Source organism: Apteryx mantelli, chromosome 4 (assembly GCF_036417845.1).
Source record: "Apteryx mantelli isolate bAptMan1 chromosome 4, bAptMan1.hap1, whole genome shotgun sequence".
NCBI lineage: Eukaryota > Metazoa > Chordata > Aves > Apterygiformes > Apterygidae > Apteryx > Apteryx mantelli.
Window position 1 is genome coordinate 86,926,696 of NC_089981.1, and position 27,903 is coordinate 86,954,598.

Sequence of the window (27,903 nt, forward strand, 5' to 3'; positions counted from 1 at the left end):
GGGCAGATTGAAATGTTTGAGTCTCTTGCTGGTTTAGAAGTGGAAAAATAGTCAGACTAAGAGATGTTTCAGGAAGGAAACCTAGAAAGCACAAACCAAATGTTTGTGTTTTGCTCTCAAATTAATGACAGATGAAAATGTGGTAAAGGACATGGACTGTTGGTGCTGATCTGCCTGGGTGCTGGGGTGGAACTGGGGTCTCTACAAGTTGACAAGTGAACAAGTTGACCATGAGCCAGCGATGTGCCCTTGTGGCCAAGAAGGCCAATGGTATCCTGGGGTGCATCAGGAAGAGCGTTGCCAGCAGGTCGAGGGAGGTGATCCTCCCCCTCTACTCAGCCCTGGTGAGGCCACACCTGGAGTACTGTGTCCAGTTCTGGGCTCCCCAGTACAAGAGAGACATGGAGCTACTGGAGAGAGCCCAGCAGAGGGCTACAAAGATGATTAGGGGACTGGAGCATCTCCCCCATGAGGAAAGGCTGAGAGAGTTGGGCCTGTTCAGCCTGGAGAAGAGAAGACTGAGAGGAGATCTTATCAATGTATACAAATATCTAAAGGGAGGGTGTCAAGAGGATGGGGCCAGACTCTTTTCAGTGGTGCCCAGCAACAGGACGCAAGGCAACGGGCACAAACTGAAACACGGGAAGTTCCATCTGAATATGAGGAAAAACTTCTTTCCTGTGAGGATGACAGAGCACTGGAGCAGGTTGCCCCGAGAGGTGGTGGAGTCTCCTTCTCTGGAGATATTCAAAACCCGCTTGGACACAATCCTGGGCAACGTGCTCTAGGTGACCTTGCTTGAGCAGGGGGGTTGGACTTAGTTGATCTCCAGAGGTTCCTTCCAACCTCAGCCATCCTGTGACTCTGCTCACTAAGCAGTATCTCTTCAATCAGGGATGTTTCTCCAAGTTGTGCAGCATGCCAGTCCTACCCTGTGAGGGGAAAGGACATGCTTGTGGCTGGCCTTAAGGAAACTGTGCTGGGGAGAGCTGTTGGTTTCCTCTGTGGTTGACTGTTGGCTACTCATCTCTGTTCCATGGGCTCAGAAGTGAGCCTGCGTACACCAGACCGTGACCCGTGTGCTCTCCACAGCCTATCTTGGCCCTGGCCTGCCCGTAACTTGAACTCAGAGCCTCCATATGCTGCTTAGGAAGAGCTGATCTGTGTTTGCAAATGTTCCCATAGTGCCTTACTACAAAGGACGTGCAGCCTTTGTAGGAATGGTTGCATGGGCTTTTGAGTCATCTGGTGTGTGACTGGCTTGTGGCAGCACCGTACCAGAACAGGGCCAGGCTGTATAAGTAAGAAACCTCAGTGCCACGCTGAGGTACAAGGACACTTGGGCTCTATGGGTGCAGTGGCATTCTGTGCTGTCACTTAGCCTGGGCTCATATGTGGAGCAGGTCTTATCCTGAGAGGCTTGTGTAAATGAGAGCAGGGATAAAGGCTCTGCAGTTTCCATGCATTTCGTAGTAAATTTGGCATTTTGGAGAGGGGTTTTTTTCACCTTTAGATTTTTTTGCTCCACTGACAGAGGAATGGTCCCACCACACAAATAGGAAGAGCCCAAGGGCAGGCGCAGAGCTGAGCCTAGTGAGCAGAGACAGGCTAACACCCTCTGAGGGCTTATACACTGCTCTGAGTGGGTGAAGTTTGATCTGCACCCTGAACAGTTGGCAGCATGTGATGAGTTGGGAAGTCATGTTCCTGTTCTTGGCCAGCCCTTCCTGTTTTTTAAGGGTTGGAGGGTGACACAGCAGCCATGGGTTGGGACCTTGAGGTGGCTTGTCCACTCCTTGCCTATGCTGCTGGCAGCAGTGCAAATTGGAGGAGATGGAGGAAGAATGGGTGTGGGCGCTCTTGTTCCAGCTTTCTGCCATCACACTGTGTCCCTGTATAGAGACACTTGGCTGCATTTACTCATGAGCTAAAATCCACTAGCAGAACAGCTGCATTGGGATGCAGCTACCAATGTGTTGGCAAAGACCCAGATTACGGAATGGGAATCCAAACCCTTTGTGAAATATTCCTATTATGCAGTGCACGTGGTGTCAGTCCTACCAGAAGGCCATCTGGAACCTATTTTTCCACTATTGACGTTGATTCAGGTGGGCTGGGTTCCTGCAGGTCATCTGGGGCCCAGAAGCATGACTCTGTGAGGATGCGGTACTGCTGGGAGAGGCATGGTTGCCAGTCAAGCAGGCCAAACAGAGTGGGTAGCCTTACAAGTCGCACTGTCTGACAATCATTTTGTGTTTTGAAAGGGATGTTGTGGATTTGAACGTCCTGCTCCAGTCCAACGTTGCTCTCAAGACACCAGATGAGGTTAGATGCTGGATTTCTTTACTGTACAAGGCTTATTTCTCTATCTGGGCATGGTGCTCTTGAAGTGAGCTATTTGGGGTGTTGCTCTCCTCCATGGTTACTTAACAGCCTTCCCAGAATTTCAAGCTGAAGTATCTTTCCTTAGCAGCACACATGTATTTGGAGCTGCCTGAGATTGGTACTGCAGAGAATTGTGCCTGCTTATAGGAGACAGAAGAAAGGAAGTGCTTATTTTGGATTCTAAACATAGGGTGGCATCTCCTATTGCACAATGAGGCAGTGCAAGGTTGTGAACTACGTAAGATCTGTATCCAAGTCCAAATTCCCCAGGGATCTGGACTTTAAAAGGCCCTTGGCGAAGTCCTTCTAAGGATTTAGGAAAGACATTCAAAAGATGGGAGAGGAAATGAACCTGAACCTGTTGAGAGCCAGAAAGCAAACATCCAAAGGTCTGTACTGGACTGATGTGACTGAATGCATTTGGCAGTGATCTGGGAAAAGGGCAGGGCATAAGTTAAATAAGTTTGATCAAGATGAGCTAAACTTTGAAGGGACCTGACCTAGCTTGTGAGGCAGGATGGAATTTAGCACTTACAAATGCCAGAGAACACACATTGCCCCAGATGACTTGAACTGTCACACCTGCGATTGCGAGAAATACAGGATCAGACCTGAACCTGATTGCCCCTCAAGGGCTTCCCCTACCGTGGTGAAAGATGTGTGTTGCATTTCTCCTCTTAGAGCCAATGGGAGGTGCCAGTAATTTGTCATTTCTCTCTCTCAGTTCATTATAAAATTCATTTTCTCTGAAGTGCCTTTTGCTGAGACCGTGCCAGAACTGGTTTTAAGCTGACAAGGTCTCATTTCTGAGAAATACATTTTGTTCTTTTCTTTCCATGGGTTGGCAGTCCATTACGCTTGGGACCACTCTTCTTTGTTGAGTTCCATGAGATAAAAGATTGTTTGTGCCAGTTTCCCAGGATGCTCTGACCTAGTCTAAGATGGTGCTTCTGGAGAAGCCTGTTGCAATATTTTAAGGTGTTCCTGCCCTTGGTGTCTGCCCCATCCCTCTACCAGAGGGGAGGCAGCCAACTTGGACTGTGTACCTGTATCTTGGCTCCATCTTCCACAGTTTGATCTCTGGGTTTTTTCTCCCAGTGGCAGGTCTGTGTTAAGATGTTGGGTGGCAGAGCAGATGTTTGCTTCCACCACCCCAGCTACAGGTACAGAGTCCCACATAGTCTCAAGTATGTCCATACATCCTGACAAGGAAACATCAGTCTGGAGTGAGATAACCTCATGTGCAGGTGAAATTGGGCCATAGAAACACACCCCAGAAGCTTCCCTGTTTGGCAGCTTTAGGAATTTGTTGACATACCCCAAAAATAAGGAGCTGGGTGGTGGTAGGCAGCCTTAAACAGATCTCCACATCAGCCTTGAGTGTGGTTTGCAGACAGAGTAGACACAGGGTGTTGGTGAGTTCCCACTGATTTATTCTGTATTCTTTAGGGCGTGCCAATCAAATACCTGGTTTTGGAAGACACTGATGAAGTTATAACCCTGGTGAAAGATAAGAGCAAGTTTGAACAAATCCAGGAGGATGAAGATGAGGAAGATGAGGATGAAAAAGAGAATGATAATCAAGGTGTGCAACTAAACCATGAAATGCTGTCATCAGATAGGAGATGCAATCAGCATTTTTGCAAATCAGAGGCATAGTCACATGATGGTTATACAGAGTGGATCTTTCATTCTCTGCAGACCACTGGAGATTCATGACAGACAGGCATATTTTTTAGGGCAAAGTCCGGGGGAAAAAAATTGGCAGCTGTTACAGAAACAGTTGCAGAGGTACTGCATGGGGGAGATGCATACTTCTGCTTGAATGAGTCCAGCTTGAAATGCTTCAGAGGGGCGAAGGGTTTAAAGTGCAGTGACCCAGCCCTACTTCCCCTTCAAGCTCTGAAATAAGAGCCTCAAAATTACCAGTTCCTTTGGAAAGGTTTGAGACATGTTTTTCTAAGAGCTGTTTCCTGTGTTCCAGTGCTGCTTTCCCCAGGTAGAAAACACTGGCCCCTGTGATGCTTCCTTGAAAATACATTTGTTTTCCAGACAAAATTGTCATTGTTTTCCAAAAAATGTGGCAAAAGGTCCTAGAGGAACTAGTATTCAACATGGTTAAAGAATAGTGTCCAAATCTGAGGCTGCAAGTGAGTAACAGTGTGACATGGCATAAGTGCATTCTAATGAATTTGTGTGTCTGCCAATGAGTGTTTCTGTGTCTGTTTCCTCTGCTCTCCCAGGCAAGGGGTTTGCTTAACCCCATGTTGACAGTCACTGCGTCTCTGCTGAGTGGTGGTTACTTACTAAAATGTGCTAACGGGGTTGCAAACCGGGGGTTGCAGTTCCCTAGAGAAAACAGTTCTTTACTCAGAGGACCTTTACCTCCGCAGGCCCATTCAGATCTGCAGCAAACACACCTCTCTGGGTAACCCCCAGAGAGAGCCCTGGGTGGCTGGGGGCAGGCATATTTGAGACCCCCTTTACCCTGACTGCTGTTGCCCATGAGAAAGGCTGCATGCCTGTGAAAGTGGCTTGAGCAAGCAAAGAGCTATGCCCAGGGCAGCAGGGAAGCACCCAGAACAGGAGCTGCTAACAAACACTAAAATGCTCCAATTGAGCCTTTATTTCTCTTGTGCTCCCCCCCACTGACCCTCGAATCAGCCTGTCTTGTTGTGTCTGTCCTTGACCCCAACGTCTTTGTTGTCTGTGTTGTGAGACTGTACAGCACCCAGTGCAGTCAGAATCTGCACAGTGCTCCTGCGCTGTGAAGATACATGAAATTCTCCGAGTTCTCCCAACTTTTGCACTGATTGCTTGCAGCTGATGAATTCCTGTGGCCTGTGTGTGCATATTTGTTTTCATGCGTCGTTGTTGGCCCCTTGCAGACATTCAAGATGATCAGGTGGTGGAAGCAGTTTCCAGGGACAGGAAGCGAGAGCTGCCCCTGGAGCAGATCCTTACACTGACAGAGGAGACCTTTCACTCTGCTATGCTGGAGGCTGCCCGGATGGTGGTGCTGTTTTATGCCAGCTGTGAGTATGAAACGTGGACCAGGAGTCCCTTCACTATGCTTGCACTGATTGCTGCACTTTCTGTATTGTGATGATCCTGTAGACAAGGTTAAGTGGCAAATAAATGCTCTGTCCTGTCCTATGCGCTCTAACCCACCACTAGCAATCAGATTAAATCAGTTCCTCTCATTGACTGATACTGTGTTGAGACAGAGTATCTCTCAGTATAAAACGTATCAATGCTCTTAGACCCCCTGAGGTTTTCCAGCTTCCTTTTACAGGGACTGCATGTGAGACAAGAGAGGAGGTTGTGGCAGCAGAGCATCATAGGTTAGCCTGGAAAATCTGGTTGCTGTCTGCTGCATAGAAACATAAAGTCCCATTTTCTTTATTTCCTTCAAGTTCTTGCACAAAGCTTGAAGCACTTTAGGATGCAGAGAATCATAACAGTAGAAGTGTAACCTTGTCAGAGAGCGAGATGGGGAGACCATTTGTCACCTATATGTAGCTCAAAGCTGTGTCTCTCCTGTGTTTCAGGGGAGGCAGTGTCCCTGGCAGTGCTGCGGTCTTATGTGGAGGTTGCCAGTCACCTGAAAGGTATGGTGCCCCAGATCTGAGTGCTCATTCAGCTGGTCTGCATCCGCCCTGGCCCAGTAGGAACCAGAAGACTGAGATGATGTTGGTGGTACCTCTTTCAGTCACCTAGAATATACCTTTTTTTTCTTCCCAAACTCTTAAGGAAAGCATACCCACATCAAGTTACTTAGGAAGAATATTTTGTTTCTTATTTAGGGATCCTTACAGTGCCTTTGTGCCTCTACAAAGTCATGAGACTGGGAATGCAGCTTTGTGTGGTCACATTGTGCTGTTGATGTAAATTGGAACGTACCAGCTGCCCAAACTGTCTTTCAGCTGAGACTGTGATGTTGGTGGGCACAGTAATTGTACGATGAATGCCCAGGGGGAGGGCCAGTGCAGATCAGGAGCAGTGAGTGACACAGCATGGGCTTCAGAGCAAGGATTGGCAAACAGCAGGCATTACAGCCTGCATCACACAGACAGGCTCCTGTTTGTGCCCCTCAGTGCTAGGTCCTGTGCGGAGCAAGGAAACACTCTGAATGCTACACAGCACAAGGCTCGAAAGCCCAAGCTGAACAACAAATAAAAATGCTGGGGACGTACATCAGATCTGCTGCACTTGGAAATAGCCCGTGGGCACTTGATCTGGAGCAGAACAGTAATCAACATGGGCTTTGGCAGGAGGTGTAACAGACAGGCATAGGCAAGCCCAAATCCACTGGGGGCAGGATGGTGTCAGAGGAAGAATTTAAAATGATGGTTCCTTCAGGGCCTGGAGACTGGCTTAATTACATGGGAAGCCTCACAGGCAGCCACAGAACTCCATAAACAATATGTGACAGCAAAGAATCAGTAACATTTAAAGACAATGTGCTTCAGGTTGTTTGGCAGTAAAAGCAGGAGGGGTTGGTCCTTCAAGAGGGTCTGTGATGTTTTTTGAGCAGTGTAGGCCCCAGTTCAGCTTGAGAGCTTGAGCCCTATTCCTCTCTATAGTCAGTGAGGAGAGGTTGGCTCTTCTGCACTACCATCAGGCTTACATGGGCTAAATCACCTTCTAGAGATGCCTGTTTCTGCCCCTGATTACAGGGGGATACTCAGGTGATTCCATCCCCAACTCATTTCGGCACAGTGATGAAGTCCAGTGAATCTAGGCGAGAGATGTTCTGGCACCCCTGAAGGTAGCTGGTGCCCTCTCTGTTTTTAGTTCTTCATCAGGGCTCATTTCTCCTCCCAATGATGGCACTCCACTGGGACTGGGTACCTTGTCCCGCAAAGCAGGATTTAGGCTGAGCTCTCAGCACAAGAAATGTGTAGAGTCTGTATAGGGCTCAGCCGGCTTCCTGGGAAGGAGATACAGTGGGAAAGACTTACAAGAAACCCTGTGGGAATGCTGAGAACAATGTTGTGATTTGGATGAAAGCTGTTCTGCAGCTCATAGTTTTCATGAAGGGAATGTCACTAGTACTTTGATCTGGACTGAAGTCCCAGAAAGAAACACAAAAACTCAGGAAGAGGTGTTGTTAGAGTGATTGTGATTACTGACAATGTGGGGCTTCCTTTAGTCTCTCCAGCTGTCAGACCTGCTAGAGTAGCAACTTGGGAGACTCAGTGGATAAAACCCTGCCTCTTCCTGAGCTGTGGCCAAACCTTGGCTGACTGTGTGAGGCCAGACTTTCACCATGTGTTTCTTTACTCATTTGATAGCAATCTCTGCACATGAGAGCAGCCATAGGCAGATTCTCAGCAGAGATTATGAACTGATTGGTTTCAGAGACTTTCCTCTACAATCAGTGAGGTCCTGCTGAACATTCCTAGGCCAGATGTGACTCATGGAATGACTCCAGTCTACTTTCCCTGCTGTGGCCTTGGAGAGGATGGAGAAGGGCTACTTTAGCAGCACACAGTGCCCCATGGGTGGAAATGGCCACTTGTAAATAGAGCTCCACAAAGGAGCTACAGCCCTGCAGAGCGGTGATAGCCAAAGGAAGATGAACTGATGCAAAAGGTGTGCTAGAAGTTCCCAGTCACACCAGCACTATGATTGTCTCCTCCCTAATTCTGCAAGCCTTGACAAATGCAGATTGATGCCCTTTAATCTCTCCTGAAAGGAGGGATGGCTTTGGGAGAAGCATATTTGGTCATGTGGGCAGGTAGTGCCAACTATTTCTCATCTCCACATGGTGTCTTGTGAGCAGAGCTCATGCTTTGTTGACACGTGGAACAGGAGGGAACTGGAGAGGGCTTCCTGCAAGATGCAACTCTGTCTCTACTGCCGAGGAAGACTGTCAGTCACAGGCAGGGCTGCTAGGGGAGCTGGAAGACCTGAAAGGATAAAGGTCACAGGGCTCTCTGTTATGGCCAGGATGGGGATGGGTCAGGTCTGTTTATTAGGGTGGGCTGGAGTCGAGGTGTTAAAGAAGCAGAAGGTTACAGCAGGACAGGTTGAGAGCAGGAGCCATATCAGTTGTGAGGTTACCAGTCCAGGCAGTGTGGCCCAAACCTAGCCTCCTGACAGAAATCAGGGAATCCATGAACTTCCAAGTACAAATCAGGAGTCAGTGTCAGGAGATCCAGAGCGGGGCTTGGGAATAGGAGCAGAGTGAAGCTGGGTTGGTCAAGGTAGTTTGGAAGAGATGCCAGTACGAGGGGGCAGAAGTCTGCATCAGGAAGATCTTGAGCTATGCGATACTGAGGACTACAGCTGAGAATCAAACGCAGAGTATAGCTTTGGGGCAGTCTCTCAGCTCCCCAAAAATACTGGTGTGTCTGCTGTTTGGGGTGGAGCACATTTCCTAAGGGCTCAAAAGCCAAGACCAGCTGCCTGAAACATGAATCACCCACACTAAAGAACACATTTTGAGATGCAGGACCAGATCCCACTTTTGTTGACAATTCTCTGTACAAAATGGCAGTGAGAATAGACCATATGGGATCTAGTGCAAGGGGATGGAAGAGACTGGGGACTGGAATGACCTCATAAATCATCCAGTAACAGATGTTCAGCAGATCATCACCAAATGAAGTTTATAGCAACCCAAGTGTTTTCCCCTTGCTAAGAGATCAGGTCTAACAAGAGATCAAGGGAAGCATATTTTTTTCTTGCTGAACTGAGCAAATTTCCTGCTCTTGCAGCAAGACTGAGGCATTCTCACCATCACCCACTGCAAAAGCAGACTAGTGTCATTGCAAGACAGGAATGAGCACACCCAACCTGTGTTGAGGACACTGCATTGCACACCTCAGAAGAAGAGACCTTGAATCAGATCATTCCCAGAAGACAAGAAGACTTCATCAAGTTTTCAAGATAGTTGATTTGATCATAGATGATTCAAGTTCTTGGGGCTGCAGCATGGGTCATTTGTCTGAAGAGCCCACCTTTCTGATCTGGGGATGCACCGCTGTGAGTTTGGGGAAGAGATCTGATGTTAGCAAGCTGACCATGCTGAAGGGGTGCTCTGTTTGTCCTTCACCTCCCCCCTGCATCTTGGTCTTTTTACCCTTTTTCCCACAGGGTGGTTCTATTTCATGGCCATTTCACTAGCTCCCAAAGTTGTTTGCTTCCCTTTTGGATTGTTGTATGCACTGAAGGCACAAGGCATGTGAATGCAGGTGGAGGAGGAGAGCCTGCAATTCAGGGCTTTATCGCTTGAGTTGTTCTGTTGTCCAAAGGTCAAATGCTTGACAGGATTATTTATAGAGGAGTGATCCAAACACCACCACACATGTGTTGCTGAAGACCAGCGGAGGAAACATTGTTCTGAAATAAGACAGTGATTTCAGTAACCAGCCAAGGCTAAACAAAACTGTGTGGCCTGCGGGGAAAATGGAAGCAATGGCTTGATCTTGTCTTTACTGCAAGAGTATCAGAGCTTTTACAGAAGAAGAAAAATCTGGCCCATGGATGTGCTCCTCCAGTAGGAGTGCAAGGTGTTGATTGCCTGTGAAATATGATGGTAGAGTCACACTAACAAAACTGAGCATTTGGAATGGTGTCATAAGAGCTTCAGTGCAGATATTAAAGGTAATTCATCTAGGAAAGAATAATCCAAACGTCTACATGATGCTGAATTTGGAACGTGCGGTTATGGCTCAGGAAAAAGATCCTGGAGTTGTTATTGGCAGTTCTCCAAAACTGTGAGGTTCATGTGCAGCCAAAAAAGCCACAAAGGGCTAGTGTTATTATGAGGAAAGGTCTTGAGAAAAAGAAGACAGAGGACACCATTTTGCAGCTAAATAAGACATTGGTGTACCCCTGTTTTGAGTACTGTGTGCTGTTCTGATCTCTGCCTCTCATGAAGAGTGTAGAAAAGGACAACTAAAATAATCAAGGCAATGGAGTGGCTGCTTCAATGAGGAGAGACTAAAGAGGCTGGGACCCTTCAGTTTGGAGAGGAGAATGCTGAAGGGAAGACAACTGAGTTTTATAGAATGATGAAGGTGGTGGTATGGTGAACTGTGGGTCTTATTCTCCAGGTCTTACAATGCTCGAACTAGTGAGCGCTGGAAGGGGATCACTTTAAAACAGACAAGAGGGAGTTCTTCTGTATGCAGTAATTAGTTAACTTCTGAGACTTGCTGCCACAGGGCTATGGAAACAGACGGTGTCAGCAGGATCAAAAGCCATCAGGTAAATTCATAGACAGCAAGTACATAAATAGATACTAGACATCCCGGGCATGGCTGTGCCTCTGTCATCCCTGTACAACAGCTGTGGTACTGAGGGAGCTGGAGGGGGAGGGACCAGAGTGAGTGCCCGGGCTCACGTGCTCTCCCTGAGGAGCATCTCCTATTGTCCCATCTGAGACTGAGCTAGATGGACCCTGGGGCTGACTCTGTGGGGCAGTTCTTGTGTTCTTACGTAAAATATGCATTTGAGGAAGCAGCACTCCTGGGACAACAGAAGAGGACATAGAGGTGAGGCAGTGTTGTTTGTTTCTAGGTGTGTTGTTGGCCTTTTTTTGCAAAGAAGGGAGGAAACCAGTCTGGAAGAAGAGCAATATATGATGCTGAAAAACAATTCTGCTTCCCTCTTCTGTGCTTGTGGAGTCATCTTGACCAATGGCTTTCAAAGACAAGGGTCTGAAGTTGTGGTTCAAAGGCATGAAAATCACCTGTGTGATTTAGCAATGTAAATCCATGGAGCCTAAGTTCAAAGTAAGGGTTTAGGAGTCCATTGTGAAACTAGACTCCTGTGTTGGAAAAGTTTGGCAGCAAGGAAATATCCGTACATGAAAGGGGAGAAGGAAGGAGTAGAAACCAGACCCTGTGTGGGATTGTGGGAGATGGAAGTGTCTGCAGTTGGATGGCAATGGAGAGGACTCTGGGAGGAAAGTTGCCAGGCTATGTGCATTCCCTATCACCTGTATACAGAGAAGCTGTAAAGTTTCAGATAACCTGCGTTGGCTGTCCCTGCTTGCTCTGTAGTGTGGTGAGAACTGAAATCTTGAAGCACACTGAAGAATTTGGAAATACTGTCTGTACCTTGACATAAGGGTTCAGTCAGAAGTTCCATGTTGTGGAGATGATGGGAAGGCAACGTGGCAAATGTTTGGTTGTCAAACCCTTTTCCGAGGAGTCCCAATTTTCCTTACGTACCCAAAGCTGGGTGGGATCCTGAGAGGGGCCATGGTCTGCCAGAACATGGTATGCCTTTTCCTTTTATCAAACACACAGCATTTGTAACACATCAACAGCTTGTGGTCAATGAAATTTCCTCAGATCTTTTCCTGCAGTGATGCTGTCCAGGTGGTCACTTCCCATTCTGTACTGGATTCCTCTTCTTGAACTGCAGCATTTCACATGTAACTTATTTTTCTTCTATCTTGTAACCTTCGAACCAGCTCTCCAAGTGAGCTGTTTCTAATACTAGCCCTGCCCTCCAAAGGATTAGATGTTTAAGGGATTCTTGATTTTTTTTTTTTTTTTGGGGGGGTGTGTGTGTCTCCCACATTTTTCTCTGTAGCCTTGGTGATTTATCTTGTCCTGGGTTTGTAAGACCCCCTGGGATAGAAGTTCTCTTTGTTGCTGGTTTTGGTAGCTCCTGAAATTATAGCACAGAAGGATCTTGTGTTCCTCTTTCACGTCTTTCCCCATCCAGCAACTCAGCAGTGACCACAAGGCTGAACAGTCTGTTACTGACTTACTTAACTCCTGAAACTGCTGCTTGTTCAGTAATTAATAACATGGTCCAGTCTGGGATGGTACAGTGATCATCCTGTACAATGTGTTCCTCAGGCCAGCTGGGGCTTCCTTGGAGATCACAGTCACTTTTGGTACATAAACCCTCGGGGTAATATCCACAGCTCCTGGGGGAATACTTAGACTCATATATTAGGGCCTTAGGGCAGCCTTGCAACTCAGTTTTAACAAGACATCAGAGCCTTGTTTCTATGTCATTTTTCTTTCAGATTTGGGCAAGACACAAGATTATGTGGTGATATATGATAAGAACCACCTGTGCCAGATCAGAGGTGTAAAATAAATCCAGGGGCAAGCTTTTAATTTAAGATGTTATTTCACAGCCTGGAGAAAGACACAAACCATTTGTGCTCTCTTGGAGTGTTTTGACAACTCCTGACTGTCTGAGTGGAATTACAGACCCTTAGCTCAGTGCTGCCACTTGTTTCTTTCTGTTCATACATTTGACACAAGGCAGAACAGCAGTGAACTAATGTGAAAGAGCTGCAAAGCAGAACTTAAAACAAGGGATGCAGTTAAGTTTGGCTGTCAAAAGCTTCTTGTAATTCCTGACCAAACCTCACTACCTGGAAATGGATTGTTTCTTGTCCTTGCCAAAGTGGCCACAGTCGCCTCTGAAGCAGACTCTTCATGTTGTTGTCTCCTTTTTCCAGTTGATTTCCAATTGAAAAGAACCCAGTTCTTTGGGCCTTTCCTCAGTGGACATGTTTTCTAAACCTCTCCCCCCTCCAGATTTTCTTTCATATGCCTACATCTTTCCAAAAACGTTTTTCCCAAGCTGCATGAGGGTTTGCTAGGCCTTGCAGAGGTCTCAGCAGCATCATTTTCCTCCCATGTTCTTGCAGACACTGCTGTTGGGAGTTCATCCCAGAATGAGCTTTGCCCTTTTCTTCAGCATTGATGGTATCTGTACATCCAGTTTCCCATTACAGAGTGCTGCTGTTATTACACTTTTCCCTTCAAATTGCTTTCTGCTTCTCTGGGTTTGGGGTCATTTGCAGTTTGGATGTTTGCTCTTTATTCCATCATCCAGGCCCTTAACAAAATAGTGATCAGAATCAAACCTGGGACAGACTGAGGAGAAGGCTCGGTTTCTTTGATCTTCTGTATTCTTGAGAAATCCGCATCGGCTCCCCTTACCCTGGTTTCTGAAGGACAGCACACCTTGCAATAATCTGCCTCCATGTATTTACTTGTCTCTACATTTATCCCATCTTTCCCATGTAACTATTGAGTCCTGTTCAAACAAATTTAATGAAGGCATAAAGATCTCTGAGATATTAAATTCCTGCAATGGGCATGGACAGCATATGGCCTGAGGACTGTACACAGTCCTGCTGTCGTTGGTCAAGCCTGCAAGTAGGTAAGAGGCAGGTTAGGCAAGCTTGGCAACCAAGAGGTAGTGGCTAGTTAAGCCAGTCACAACTCACCTGCCAGATGGTTAGCACATGCTTAGCAGTGGACTAGCAGCAGCATGTGCTAGTTTTTGCCCAGCCTGCAGATGAAATGAAGGCTGCTAAGGACACGCTGGAGGTGCCAGCACTGTGTCTTGGTCGTGTGGAAAGCCTGCAGGTAACCAACATTCATTCATTTCAATGCTTACAAATCCCTTGGGTTTATGACTTTTGTGAAGCTCATAAAAAAAAATTACATAAAACTTCTCCCAATCAACAGGAATCAAAGGTAGATTGACTGCCCTATAATTCTCAAGTACTCCCTTTTCCTTGTCTTTACTTGTGAGACTCCAGTCTCTTTCTTAAGGTCCTAAAGGTAGCTGCCAGTGGCTCAGAGATGAGCAGCTTCCATAGGTACAGTAGGGTGAACGCCATCAGACTGTCGACTTGTATTACATCTATCTTGTCTACAGGACCTTTAACTACTCTTTGTGTATTTAGTTCTGTGTTTTAGAGAAAATGGACATTTTTCAATACTGGCCAGCTTTTTAAGTGAAAATGCCTTGAATACATCAGCCTCTTCCGTGCCAAGCTTTATCTTCCCTCTTTCCTGTAAGTGAGGGCTCGCATGGTTTCTTTGTCTTGGCCTTATTCCTAAAGTATTTCTAGTACTTTTCCTTACTGCCTTTTACGCCCCTGGATATTTGCTTCATGGGTTTCATTAGTCTCCCTTTGAGCAACCGGCCAGATGCCGTGAATGTCTTTGTCCCTGAGAATTTCCTTCTGAGAAGCACAACCTACCACTTCCCTGAGTTTGCTCTCTCTGTTGTCTATTGTTCGGATCTTTCCACACCTGACGAGGTATTTAATAAAAATAGTTGGAAATAGTTATTATTATGCTCAAAAAGTGTAAGGCATATCCATGAACAGCTTCAAGAGGGAGATAGCCTGGACCCAAAGGGACTGTTTATTCAGGGCCGGATTTGGACATCCTGCTCACACAAAGCAGCATTTGGCTCTAGGAATGCTCTTGCCACTTTTCAGTGGTCGCTGAAATGTGCACGCAGTGTGTTAAGATCCAGCCCTGTAGGACTCTCACTAAAGCAAATAGGAGTTCTGGAAGCATTAATGCAAATATATGCAATAATGTCCAAAGAAGTTCACAAAAGATCTCTTATTCAACCTTTTCATCCCCAGTTTTTTGCCTCTCTGATACTATTTACATGTATTTTGTTTTCCTTCCTAGGAACTCAGGGGGTTTTGCTCTCTCAGGTAAACTGCTGGGACTGGCCTGGAGTTTGCACAAAGGAGAACATCACTCAGTTTCCTACCATCAAGATTTATGAAAAGGGAGGGCGATCGCTGACCTACAACGGCATGTTGGGAACAGAAGAACTGGCCAGTTTCATCATATTGTAAGTGTCTGTTAATGAGTCCCCACAAAGTAAGATCGGCACATCCACTAGATGATGTTCTGGATACTTCACTGCCTTTGTAGGAATGGAATGTGAGGAATGTGAAATGGAATTCTTTTCTGGAAAAATAATGTCAGGTCTGGTTTTAGACCTGGTTTGGAAATTAGCTTAATAACTTTCTGTGCTTTTTATTGTCAGGGAACATCTATTCTTGGACAATACATCCATCTCCTGTCACTGTCCCTCTCTTTGCTGGAATTCCTTCCCTGTTATTTTTAATGTGGGCCTCAGTCCAGGAAGGCTCTTTGGTCTGGCTGTAACCTCATGATATTGGTGGCAAAGCCATCTTTGATTTTAGTGGAGGCAGAGCTAACCCTTTACTCTAAACCAAGGGAGCTCTGCAGTTTAACTGAGAGGCGTCAAACTATCTTCTGCGTACAGATAGGATCTCAGACCAGCCAGTCTGGCTTAGGGCTGTTCTCTCCCCCGCATGACCAGGCCCAGTGCATTGCTGTGACTAAGCATTGCCCTTCCTTCCCAGAAGGCAACTGGCTTCTGTCTCTAATGAGTCGTAACAGTTGTCATATATGATTGGGGTGCTGTTGTCATAACGAGGATTTAAGTTGCCTTTTTGTCTCCTTGTCCCAAAAGTGAAGAACATGGTGGCCCATGTTGTTTCTTTGCCTTTCTATAGGAGCCAAGTTTCCTGCCCTCTGAAGCTGGCCACGATTGATGAAGCCGAAGGCTATTTAAGAGGAGAGCTTCCATCTGAGCTTTCATCCTATCACCACAGTTCGGTTCTAGGAGTATTTAGCAAAGCCACGAGTGTAGGTTAGTGTTATGGGTTAGATGCTCCCATTTCATTCCTGGTGGGAGAGGGACAATTCCAGGTGTTTGGAAGTTCCTCTGTATTTCATGTTCTCCAGGCGGCAAACCATGTTTGCTCACATCAAAGCCTGCCTGGTACAGCCCTTCTTGTTGCAAGCAGAAGATGGCGGGTGGTTTTAGATGTGTGAGCTAAGGTCTGTGTGCTAGCTCAGAGGATATACAGCTGTCACCCAGCAGCTGTGGGCATGTTTACTACACGCAGTGTGGTAGCATCTGACAACTCTGACAGATCAGAGCCGTTGTGCTTGGAGCAGTAGGAAAGAACAATGCCCTGGGTGACCTGTTCCAGGGCTGCCCCACCCTTCAAGCAAAGACGTTTTCCCAGATGTCCAACCTGAACTTCCCAAGCCACAATTTGTGCCTGTTGTTCCTGTTATATCTCCTGCCCCTTAGCATGAAGAGTTTAGCTCTGTCATGTTTGTAACTCACCTTCAAAGTAGTTGTACATTGCTGTTAAATCCCCTCTTAGCCTCTTTTTCACCTGATGGAACAAGCCCAGCTCCCTCAGCCTTTTCTTGAAGGTCATGTACCCCATGCCCCCAAGCACTCTGGCAGCCCTCTGCCAGACACTCTCCAGTTCCTCAGTTTCCTTCTTGAATTGGGTCCTGAAATTGGACACAGTATTTCAGGGGTGGCCTCACAGATGTCAAGTAGAAAGATTTATAACTTCCCTCAGTCCATCGCTGGAATGGGTTCCCAGAACAGATGACAGTCTGACAAAGCTGGAACTGCCCCAAAGGGGATGTCACATTATGCTTTTTCTTAAAAAAGCCATTTTCACTAGTGGATTGATAGTTATTTTGTTGACTCCTCCTCCTACTACTATGGGAGCCCCCATTCCTGCAACCAACAAACAGTCCGAAATCTTTTAAAAAAAGCAAAGCAGCAACAATGTAAAAATACAGAGTTCTTGCATCATAAGAAGCAAAATGCTAATAACTCTGTGAAATCCACCTTTGGACTTTGAAACAGGTGAGCACAGACACCACAGTGACGGGCAGCAGCTATAAGGACTAAGCAAAGTTGCTGGAAGGAGTGATCTGAACATGTCTGAATTTGTCTCTCCCTGTAATCTCAGCCAGTTTATTCCTGGCCAGTGCTAGGATGGCAGAGTGACTGAAACTTGGAAGAGTCTTGCTTTCCCTGCCCCTCTTTGCTATACAGTTTGCTGGCAGTTATTTGAATGCCACACCAATATCGGTTTGTTGCATGCCGTAGCTGTGGTACAGGATCCGGTGTGTATTGTGGAAAGACAGGAAAATGGGTATGAGAGCTACAGTGAATTTTTGTGTGACAATCGCATATGTTAAAAGGGGGGAGGGACTAAAGTCAATGTGGAATTGGGACATGGGATCATGCTTCAGTCAAAGTCATAGTGGACAGCTAGGACCTTTCCAACCCTACAGTCTCTCAGTTACCAGCTACCCCTAGGAATTACTGCAGTAAAAAAGGGAGATTTTGATCTTTGTGAAGATAAAAATTTCAGACTGTTTTCCATTGTGAAGCTCTATTGTGCCTGTAAACTTTGATTAAATACAATCAAACCACTTTCTCAGATGAGAAGGTCAAAAGGGAATCCAGAATGCTCAGAGATAAGAACAAAATAACATGTCCAGAACCAACCAGACGGCATTTGGGTTGTGTTGACAGTCAGCTAATGCTAACGCACGTTTCTTCTTCTGGAGTGCCTGTGTCAAAGCCTGTTAAATTTAGTGGAAAACCTAACCTGTTGGTCTCAAAAACCTTTAGACTATTTTTCCCTGATTTTCAACAGCTGAGCTCCAAAATCTCCCCTGTATTCCACACACAGTCAACTCCACTGTCTGGAGTAACAGAGCTTGTATTAACCCATATAATAGGATCTCAGACAGTATGGGGACTCTGCAAGGATCCAGCCTGGATCTGGCTGGATTTGTGAACTCAAACTCTTTCCCACACAGAAGAAGTTAATTTCCTTCCAGACCTGCATTGTCCGTGGAAACAAGAGCCCTGGAGGTTTCCAGCTGGCTCTGTGTGGAGCCAGCTAGATTGCCTCTTCCCTTGGGGCACACTCAGTCTGCCATCTGGATTGGCAGCTGCAGTCAGGGTAGCTCAGCCACAGGTGCCAAGGGAGATGAAATACATGATGCTTTCAAAGTGTGTAACCTGAAAGAAATCTGAATGTCGTGCAGCAAGATGCTCAAATAGGATAGAAAAGAGGAGTCAGCTGTCTGGCGCCAAACCCAGACCTGAACCGGGGAAACCGCACAGCTACTCTTCTCAGCCTGCAGACTTCTCCGGAATTTCCAATGATTTTCTCATGGCAAGAATTCCTGCTCTAACCTGGACCAGCACATCATCATGTCATTGTCATTTCCAGTGAAGTGAAATAGAGCAACAGGATGTCCAGTTAAATAAAGCCTTGGTTTTTTTCCAACAGTTACGTCAGAACTATATTACGATGCCTTTCAGTGGGTCTGAGCTAAAAGAGCTTGTCAGAAAAAAAGTAATTAAAATTTGTTACAAAGAGATACATCGTATTATTAGGACAACCAATGAGCAGTTCACTGGAAGCTTGGAGACCTTATAGGAGAGAAACTTCTTTGCTACTCAGAAATTGGAAACAAACTTGGAAGTAAAACACTGCCTTAAAATGTGCAATAATTGTTTAAAAATTCACCTGTGCTTCACAAAGCTCTGGTAGCATTGTAGGACTTGCCAGCATTAGTGTGATCTAAGTGATAAACGTTAGCTGATTGTCTTCTGTGTGTCCCCCAGCACTTTGGAAACAGGTAGGCTGCTTCTGATTTTTGCTGTACATTGATTGTGTATGGGACTTCGTCTGTGCAAAGACTGTTCATCTATGCAGAAGCCCGTGATCAAGCTTATACTGGGACAGAACAGAGGGCCAGCATGCCCTATATCTTGTCTCCAGCAGCAGACATTTAGAAAAAGGACATAAGAAATTGGATTTGTTCAGAGGGATTTCTTTCCATGGTGACATGGACCCTGGCTCTACTAATCAGCAGTTCAGGGTCTTCCTCATCATAGAAATCTTACCCTGATTTTGTTTCTAATAGATGTTGGTGGCATAATCTGTTATAAGCTGTATGGCCCCTCTTTGAATATATACTTGATCTCTAGAGTGTCCTGTGGCAGCAAGTTTGGTCCTTGAAGGACTTTCTGCAAGGCCGTGTTTTTCCTGTTCCCTGGTACCCGGTGCCCAAGCACTTCCTTGGCTGCAGGTAGGGCTTGTGTTAGAAGAAATGGTGTATAATTGTTACTGACTCACTCTGAGATATTATGTTGTCTAAGCCATCTCCTGGCTCTCAGCAGAAGCAATCAGGCATGCTTAGCAACATCACAAGTAGAGAAAACAGTATGGACAATTGCAGCTTAGCCTGAGTAAGTTCAAACCTTCTTTCAGGCCAGTATAGAGCAATGTGATACTAAACAAAATACATACTATGATATCTACAGTTTTAGATTGTTTTCAAGAGACTCTTTTAATTAGGGTTTGTTGCGTGAGTCTGCAGTTAACAATAAGCTCTCTTCTGCTTGTTATGAGACCCCTCTCTTTGCCATGCTGTATGCCTTACACTGTGTTTACCTGCCAGTGTGGTCTCTTACATCACCTAGTAGATTTGGTCATGTAACTATTCCCTGTGTGGTAAAGATTTTCAGCATAATTTTAATTTACAGCCAGCTGGCTGGTATCTTGGGCTGGAAGAAGCCATGCAAATATGCTGCAAGTGCTACTGGAGAACATGATTTCATGAGATGCTTTTTGCTGATGCTAGGTGGATGGGGGGTTGTGCTCAGATCCTCTGGAAACTGTCTCTGGAAACTCTGCAGGAGCTGTAGACCCTTCCTATTCTGGCAGTTTTATTCCCTTTCCAAAATTCTCTGGGGAATTAAAACAGTGTCCTCGGGGGCAACTGATTTGGATTCTAGGAAATATTTAAATAACTGCTTTGGAAGTGCTTCATATCTGTAGTGGGACTGTGCGAATTTGGAGTTTTCTTGCACCAAACTAAGACTGTTGCTGTGATGTGTTGAAAAATAAAGGGCAGTGTGGCTCTGGGTCTGTGACAGATAATCCCTCAAATGCTGAAAATCAAAAGCGGAGTGTGATAGGGAGGCAAGATCCCAGCTGGGATGAACCTGATGAAATGAATACACCTGGATTCTGCTGAAAGCTGTCTTAATTTAGGAGAAAATTCCTGTAGCCAGTGCCTCTCCAGGATAGCACTTGAACACATGCTTACATCTCAAGTGAGTGTCTAAAGATAAATGCCTGTAAAAGTGCTTTCCTGAGAACGTTTGGATTTAAGCTAGCTCTTTCCACCTCAGTCTTTTTCCTTCAGTGCCTTGTAGCACAGGGGTAGCTCAGAATCATCCCCATTGCTTTTTCTCCGGTAGCTGGGCCACTAACAACGTTTGCAGAGGTTTTGCTGGTGAACAGCTCTCAGTGTTCCTTATCAGCTGGTCCTTTGGGTTGATTTTGTCTCAAGACTGATAAAATCAAGTGACCAAAGACCAAGCAAATCCCCAAACTAGTGTCAGACCCATCCAATGATATTTTCTCTATCTCACAACAAGAAGAGCTGGCCAAGCTGTGTCATGAGCCCTGTGATGTGTGTTGCTTCTTACAATGTCTGAACTCTCAGCCACTCCTATAAGGATCTAAGCTTCTATTTGGAAAGGAAAGCAATATGAAAGTATTTCATAGCCCCTGTGGTTCCAGGAGAGCACAATGGAAAATATGGCTTTGAATGTAGCTGAAAAAACAGAGGCAAAGGACCAAAAAATGACCAGTTTTGAGGCAGCCTCGGTTTACTGAGGTCTGAGTCACTGGTCTCAAGTGCTTTGGTTAGCCAATTGTGGTATGATGTTGTATGTTATGAAGAACACTAAATGGTATCTGAATGAGATTTTATTGAAGTTATAAAAGCAACAGATATTGTGCCTGCATCTAAATTGTAACTCTTGGGGAAACCTGGCTTCTCCTCAGTGCTTGATTTCTCATTCTCTTTAAATTGGAAGAGCCTTTTTTGTTGCTTTAAATTGCCCAATTAAAAAAAAGAGGAGGGAGGGTTGAAAATCTGCCCTGTTTTCAGCCTAGCTTTGGCAGCAGTGTTTTTGGTCTCTGATCTGTAGCTGCTAGACCTGTGTTTTACAAGCTCACCCAAAAATGCTTGCATGTTCTCACAAAGCTTTTCTCTACCCTGGATCCAGTTGCCTAGAACTGAGGATGTTTTATAAGGACGTAAAGCAGCTCTGCAGCCAGCTCTGCCCTCAGTCCTCCAGCACTGCTGGATTTAGCTGTGATGTTATAAGAGAGCCCCGATCCATTCCTTTTCTCCTTGTCCTCTATCTGAGCTCCCTGTCTCTGTAGGCCCAGTGACACAGCCTAGCAGCCACTGCTGGAGGTGGATTTGTGCTAGGACCCTGCTCTCTGAACTGTGACAGCTGAGGTGCTACCCCGTCTTTGCATCTGCCCCTCTTCCCTAGTCAGAGCACACTGTCTTCAAGCTTGTTAGCTTTTTGACCCTCCCTGTCCTAGTTTGATGCCTGCTCCAGCCCCTGCCTGTTCTGATGCTAGCACTTTCTTCCGTTTCTCAGACACAAAGTGTTCAGAGCCAGTTTATACCTATTCCCCCTTGATTTGACATTGACTGTTAGTTTGAGCTTCCTCTTCCCCCTCTTTTATTTAGAGACAGTAGCCAGATCCTTGCCTGGCCTTCAATGTGTGGGGTCAGCAAGGCCTGCTTTTACAGTCCTCTTTCCCTGATCATCTGTGGAGCCTGTCCCAATCTAGAACCTGGCTGAGCTCCATTGCATACACTGGCTTAGACCAAAAGACACTCGGGGCAGAGGCTGGTTTATCTACTGGGCACTTAACAATACTCCAGTTAAGTTATCATCAGTCATTTCCAAAAGGTCACTGAGATTTATAAGCTTTCTGTTTAGACTTATAATTGGTCTCCTGTTTCAAAGAGCGCTTACAGTCTTTAAGTCATTAAAGGAATTTTGCTTTCCATCAGTGTCTCTGTCATGCAGATCCTGGAAACTCAGTGCTGGTGGCTGGTGAGCAAATACTGCACTAATAATAGGAACTTTCTCCTGATCCCGCCCTGTCAGTTGCTGCCAACCCTGCCCTTGCATAGCCTGTGGCCATGACATGCATCCATTTCTCATCAGCCACTAATCCTTTTTTTGTTAGCAACTGGCAGTTTGCTATGGCAAGGCATTAGGTATGCAGATGCAGTGATTTGATTGTGGGAGGGCATTAGGTACACAGATGCGGTGATTTGATTTGCAGAAGGAAGCTGACACTTCTCTTTCTATTGTTTATTTGTGTATCTGTTTTTTACAGCCAGGGAAGCGTTCGTGGAGGCAGGAAACATCTTAAGTGGACATGTGACGCTGGGGATGTATTTTGAAGATGATTCCTTGGCTTTGTAAGTTGTTTGTGTTTTCATTCGGTGAGAATTCAAACTGATCTGCATTTTGTGAAAGCCACTGCCTAAAGGAAGTATTACTCGCCATGCTGGGTTCAGGAGTTCCTTTGCCTGCCATATCTGAACGGTTTCATAATGTCATCTCTCCACAAGATGCCATGTGAGACAGAACAGGTCCTGGGCTTGCTGCTCCTGTTAGCCAGGGAACGGGAGGGTTCGCAGCTGTGATTGCTGCTGCTGGGGGATGTGTGTGTGTGTGTATGTGTGCGTGTGTGGCTCAGCACATACCTACCCCCCAACCTCTCTCAGTAGCATCCTGGCTTGTCAGGGTGTCTGGCAGGGGTAAAGCTGGCAGCATGGCTATTTTGAAGTCTGCTGCTATGGAGAACCTCCTGTGCTGTCTGTGTTTGTCATCAGCCCCAAAGCAGCTGCAAATGATTTAGCCCGGAAGGGAGATAGGTCAGGACCCAGCCAAAGAGAGATGTAGCCTTGACTCTGCCACTGATACACTGCCTGTCCACAGGCAACTCATTTAACCCTGGTATGAGAAGTCATCTCCCTTCCTGCTGTTCGAGCTCACTCTGGGTATTTACAGTCCTCCAGCCCTGCCAATCCCACATGCAAGTTTTGCATTTCCTATGCAAACAGGACCAAACTTATATGGGGAGAAGAATGGTATCCTCTAGAGATAGCTGTGAGGAAGAAAAAAAACATTCTGCCCTTCTCTTTCCATCAGGAAGAAGTGAAGAATTATTATTTGTCTTTCTCTCCCTCTTTCTGAATTCTGTTTGCCTTCTGTTTCCCTTTACCCTGCCCTGAAACTGTGAAAGTGCATGCTGGGGTCAGGGGGACACATAAGGGGATTACTGCAAAGCGAGAGGTGTAAATTCAAGTCTTCCTCTGATTGTTGTCCCCAGTTGCCAACAGCAGCCAAAAGAGATGCTGCTGTTGCATGCTGCTTGTGAATGCTGGCAGGCTTTATCACAAGAAGTTCTTGGCTGGAGGTGGAGTGGGGTTTGGATCTGGGTGCTGGAAACTGGGTTGAAAGCCCTCAAATAAACACCTTCTACCCATGGAGTTGCTGTGGCGTGGAGCAGACTGCCTTTCTGTAGCACTATGAAAGGTGTTAAACCCATTCTGTCTCACCCAGCTTCCTTGCGGACACTCGCATCTGGCTGCAAAATGTTTGCAACTGCCAATCCCAGGGAAGAAATCACCTCTATCATTTCTCCAATTAATCTCACACTGTATTTTTCTTGAAAGATGTGACCACCCGTTTCCCTCCCCTTGGCAGGAACGAGACATTACCACCTTTTCCAAATGGAGCTTAGGAGTGGGTGCACCCTCTGTTTAGAGGAAAAATCATGGAAAAGTATAGGAGCTTTCCTCTGCAAATGGTAAAGGTGAAGTCAAGGCTTTCTTGTCCAGTTCCTGACTGAATAAGAACGTCAACTGCAGGCTTAACTTTAGGCAAAATTAGAGATAATGGGATTTGAGCATGTATCAGTCCATGCACTTATACCTGAGATTCACTCCAGCAAGGGGTTAAGTGCTTTGGATCAGACTAAGAGATACTTCAGTGCCTACAGATGGAGCTAGATCCAGAGGGGATCTTTAAATTGTTCTGGTATCTCATTTCCATCAGGAATTAGCCATCAAGGCAGAGTTAAAAATCTCAGAAGGTCCTTGGCCTTCTATCCAAGTGTGAGTCATAACAGCCATTAATGTGACAATGAGTTGTTTTCATTAGTTTCTTACAAATGTGCTGCATCTCTACTGTTTGATGTGACACTAGGGCATTTTTGTGATGTGCTCGGAGAATAAAAATGTAAATATCTTGCTACCACATCTCTGTTAACTAAACTGAGCTCAAAGCACCAGCTCCAGTCAGATCTTAGAAGCGAGGCAAGTGCCAGGCCCTGTTCAGCACCAGAGTGGGAGACCACTGGGTAATTTCAGGTGCAGCAGTCAGAACCAGCAGCAGCAGGGTGAAAAACCTGAGCCCAGAGACTGAAAGACTTCTTCCCTGATCATCTCTGCTGAGCTGATAGATGGAAAAAATGACAGAAGTCAGGGTGATTTTACAAAACAAAAAGACACCAATAGAAAAGGTCTGTGTTCTGTCAGCAACGACACATACAAGAATATACCTCCATCCTTCTGCTACGGCAATATTCTAGAGCGTGCTCCTGTTTAGTTGGAATAGTTCATACAGTTTATATTGATATTCATTCTGCCAAGTTTGAGTTTTGGCTGCATGGAAGGTGTTTTTAATTGTGATTTGTGGGTGAAGCTACTGTAGATGGTCATCTTCTCAACGTAAGCAGAAAGTAAACACTTACAAGAATTCCTTATGCAAGAGCCAGGCTCACTTCCCTTCTTAAGAAAAGCAAAGCCATTCTTCTGCTAAGCTCTCACGAAAGAAATGTTTGTGGCTCCCAAGCCACAGAAAGCGGAGACAGAAACCATTCTTCTCACATTTCCCTCTACCCAGGGAAGAAGGTTACAAATTCACCAAAAATGTTCTTAGTAAAACTGTTTGCTCAGCAAACACCTACTCAGTGGGTAACTATGAACAAGGTGTTAAGGAAGAAATGCTTTGAATAAAGTCATTATTTGTTTCTTAAATATTTAGATGGCATATACCCCTGCCAAGTGTTTGTTTGCAGATGTTTTATATTTAAATGCAAGTCTCGTATTGCACATCTAAATACCTCTGCTATATGAATAGAAACCTGTGGCAAGCAACAATACAACCAGTTGCTATGTAATGGCCATGTTACCAGTAAGATAAGAAGTGATTTCAGGGTAGACTCTTGCTATTAGATGGAGAATGTGTTGGTTTTCTGGCAGTATTAAGCAACTCCTGTATCTCTTGAAGACCTATGGAAGTCTGAGAAGTACAAAATGCCCCTGAAAAACTTGCAGTGGGTGTGTTTTTTCCAGACAGATGAGTGTTGTCATGGGGGAAGTGAAAAGTCTAGGTATGAGTCAAAAAGCATGGAAATACATTGTCTGCAGTAACCTTCACTTGCCTGGCTTAGTGACCCTGTGACCCAAAACACCAAGATTTTTAAAGCAAATCTGAACCAATCATCTCCATTGTATTCAGAACTGTTAAAATAAGTGTCCAAACTGATTTTGCCTGGGCAAACCACAGAGGGAAATATAACTGGTTGTAACATGATTTTTCCATGAGCTGCCTTTCATTAAAAATAACTAGTGTTTGTTCTGCAGTAGGCTGAGTCTGTGTTAGATCTTTCTCATATGGAAAAATTAAAAGGTGGACCAGATTACTTTTGAAAAAGAAATCAAAGGCCTTCCGCCTCCCCACCTCCACAGCCCAAAGTGTTCCCAAATCTCTTTGTGCCGAGAGAGGCAACAAGCTTATCTGCACTTATCTTAAGACTCTTGGTTTTAAAAGAAACCACTCTGTGTATTTGAAAGAGAGGTCACTGCTGTGTGCGTCTGATTTTGCTGTGAGAAATCATGCTGATTTCGAGTTGGTTCATTAAAAGAACCCATGATGGTAACTGAAGCCAAAGAGCGGAGCCTTCCAATTCAGGTTCCAGTGGGAGTTGAATGAATGAGAGAAGCGAGGAGAGGGTGGAACAAGAGCAGTGCTTGGTCTTGTCACCACATAAACACCAGCAAGCTTCAGCTCACATTGTGGCCAGCTGAAAGAGCTAAGTATGCCCTGTTGTCTGGAGACCCTGTTTCCTCAGCCCATGGAGGCTGCAGTGGTCCCATTTCTGTAGGGGCTGTACCAAACTACCTGATCCACCTGAACCCTGAGACTCGTCTTTGGTTCAGTCACACCATGCTCTGGAGTCAGCAGCTCACAGGACTCAGCAGCTGTGGGCACTGGCTGTGAGCAGATGCTTCTCCTCAGAGGCCTTCACAAAGGTTCAAAGCCAACAGCCCTGACTCACCCAACTAACCCTTCCTCCAGCTGAAGTCTTGACTTCCGAATAGATTAAGAAACTGCTCTTAGGCTTTTTACGACCTAGTGTGGGTGGATAGTGCTGTTCAGCGGTCTGCTGCAGCAGACCACCTGGCCTGCTCCTGTAGCAGCTGGACCATAACGCTCACCTGTCATGGGACTGGACCTACACAGCTACATCTGAGACTGCCGGTACAATGCTGTCAGCAGAGTGGAGAGGGTTTAGCTTTGCATTGTCAAAACACGTCTCACATGGTCTTACTTCCCCAGTAATTCTGGTATCACAGCCTTTGAAAAAAATACCAGCAGCCTTTGAAAAATAAGCTACAAAACCCCCAAAAAACAGTTGAGGCAGTTTCCTTCCTCTGTCTCACCCTTCCTCCAGGCACTAACATCTGGAGTCTTCAGGACTGAAGTTCCTCTAACTTCCAGAAAATTGTTCTCTCATCGTAATGTGGCCCATGCCCTCTCATTGCTCAGACTTCTCTTATTTTTGCTCTTTCCACCTGCTCAGCTTTTCTTTAAATAGCCTCAAACCTTTTCACCAGAAGAAAATGGGGGAATGAAGAATGTTCACAGGCCGTGCGTGTTCCTGTAGTGTAGTGCTGGGCTTCAGCAAAACAGCCCATGTTTGCAAAGCCAAAATTCAGAGGCTGAAATTTAAGCATACAGAGCCCAGCTCGTGTAGTCTGGTGTTTGTCGGAGGGAGTCTAAGGCCTTGTGTTTGTCTGCCTTGGGAGATAGCGTAAAGCGCTGGGTAGGTATTTGTGCCACCTAGTGTTAGGTGTGAAAATGGAAAAGAGGCAAGTGCCGGCGAATAGTTTAGACTGTGGTGTTTTAGATTTTTCCTCTTATTTAGGTGCTGATGTTTCTCTGCAGAAGAAAGTGGTGTTCGTGTGTGCGTTTGTGCATGTTTAGTGTGTGGTGCAAGCTAGGTAAGTGCTCGTTTCAGAAGAGGCTGAGCGTACGTGTCAGCCACATCTCTCCCTGTTGGCTCGAATCTGGAGGGACTTGGAGAGGGGGCAATGGAAAATGCGATGTGCAGAGCCTGCCTCTGAGGGGAGGCAGTTAGGGTCTGTTTGGGGCTGTTCCTTCCTGCATGTGGTCTGTGCCTCTGAACAGCACCATTTCTCTCCCCCGCATCGCCTTCAATGCTTTTAACCCTGAAGATGCCAACTCTGTGTGCAGCAGATTCAGTGTGTGCCTGATCCTCCATTCAGTTCTTGTAACAGTCCCTCTTTTTCAGGTCCCATAAATATGCAGTGTCTCCTCCAGCCCTCCTCCTTGCCAGGAGCAGAGACCAGAGTGTGGAAGGCATTCCTTTGTCCAAACAGAGTGCGCAGGACATTGTGCAGTTGATCAGATATGAATTGCTGGACGTTTTTGTAAGTAAAAAAAAAAAGTGTCCTTTTTCCATTGTGGTCATTTGCAGAAGTGCTGATTTTAGTGTGGAGCTGTGCAAAATAAATATGTTTTTTCAGTATTTCTATCATGTTGAGTTACATTTGGTTTTAACCTTTAATTGTGAGCTGGATCAGGCAGTCTGGACAGGGATCTGTTGTTTGCAGTGTGTTCCTGTGGGAGAAGACACTGGAAGTCAATAGACTGGCATGTGCTTATTGCCACAGACCCACTCTATGGCCT

The 27,903-nt window shown here is 45.8% G+C and overlaps 1 protein-coding gene across 3 annotated transcripts in view; it reads left to right on the top strand.

The window, feature by feature from the left end:
• TXNDC16 (thioredoxin domain containing 16) overlaps window positions 1–27,903 on the top strand; it is a 52,612-nt gene that overhangs the window by 18,585 nt on the left and 6,124 nt on the right. For 2 of the 3 annotated variants that reach the window (XM_067295172.1, XM_067295171.1), the window contains 8 exons: window positions 2,265–2,325; window positions 3,835–3,970; window positions 5,274–5,420; window positions 5,937–5,996; window positions 14,817–14,985; window positions 15,680–15,816; window positions 22,232–22,316; window positions 27,506–27,644. In XM_067295172.1, the coding sequence (XP_067151273.1) occupies window positions 2,265–2,325; window positions 3,835–3,970; window positions 5,274–5,420; window positions 5,937–5,996; window positions 14,817–14,985; window positions 15,680–15,816; window positions 22,232–22,316; window positions 27,506–27,644 (934 nt within the window). The remainder of the gene's footprint in view (window positions 1–2,264; window positions 2,326–3,834; window positions 3,971–5,273; window positions 5,421–5,936; window positions 5,997–14,816; window positions 14,986–15,679; window positions 15,817–22,231; window positions 22,317–27,505; window positions 27,645–27,903) is intronic. The other variant, XM_067295173.1, reaches the window with a different exon arrangement.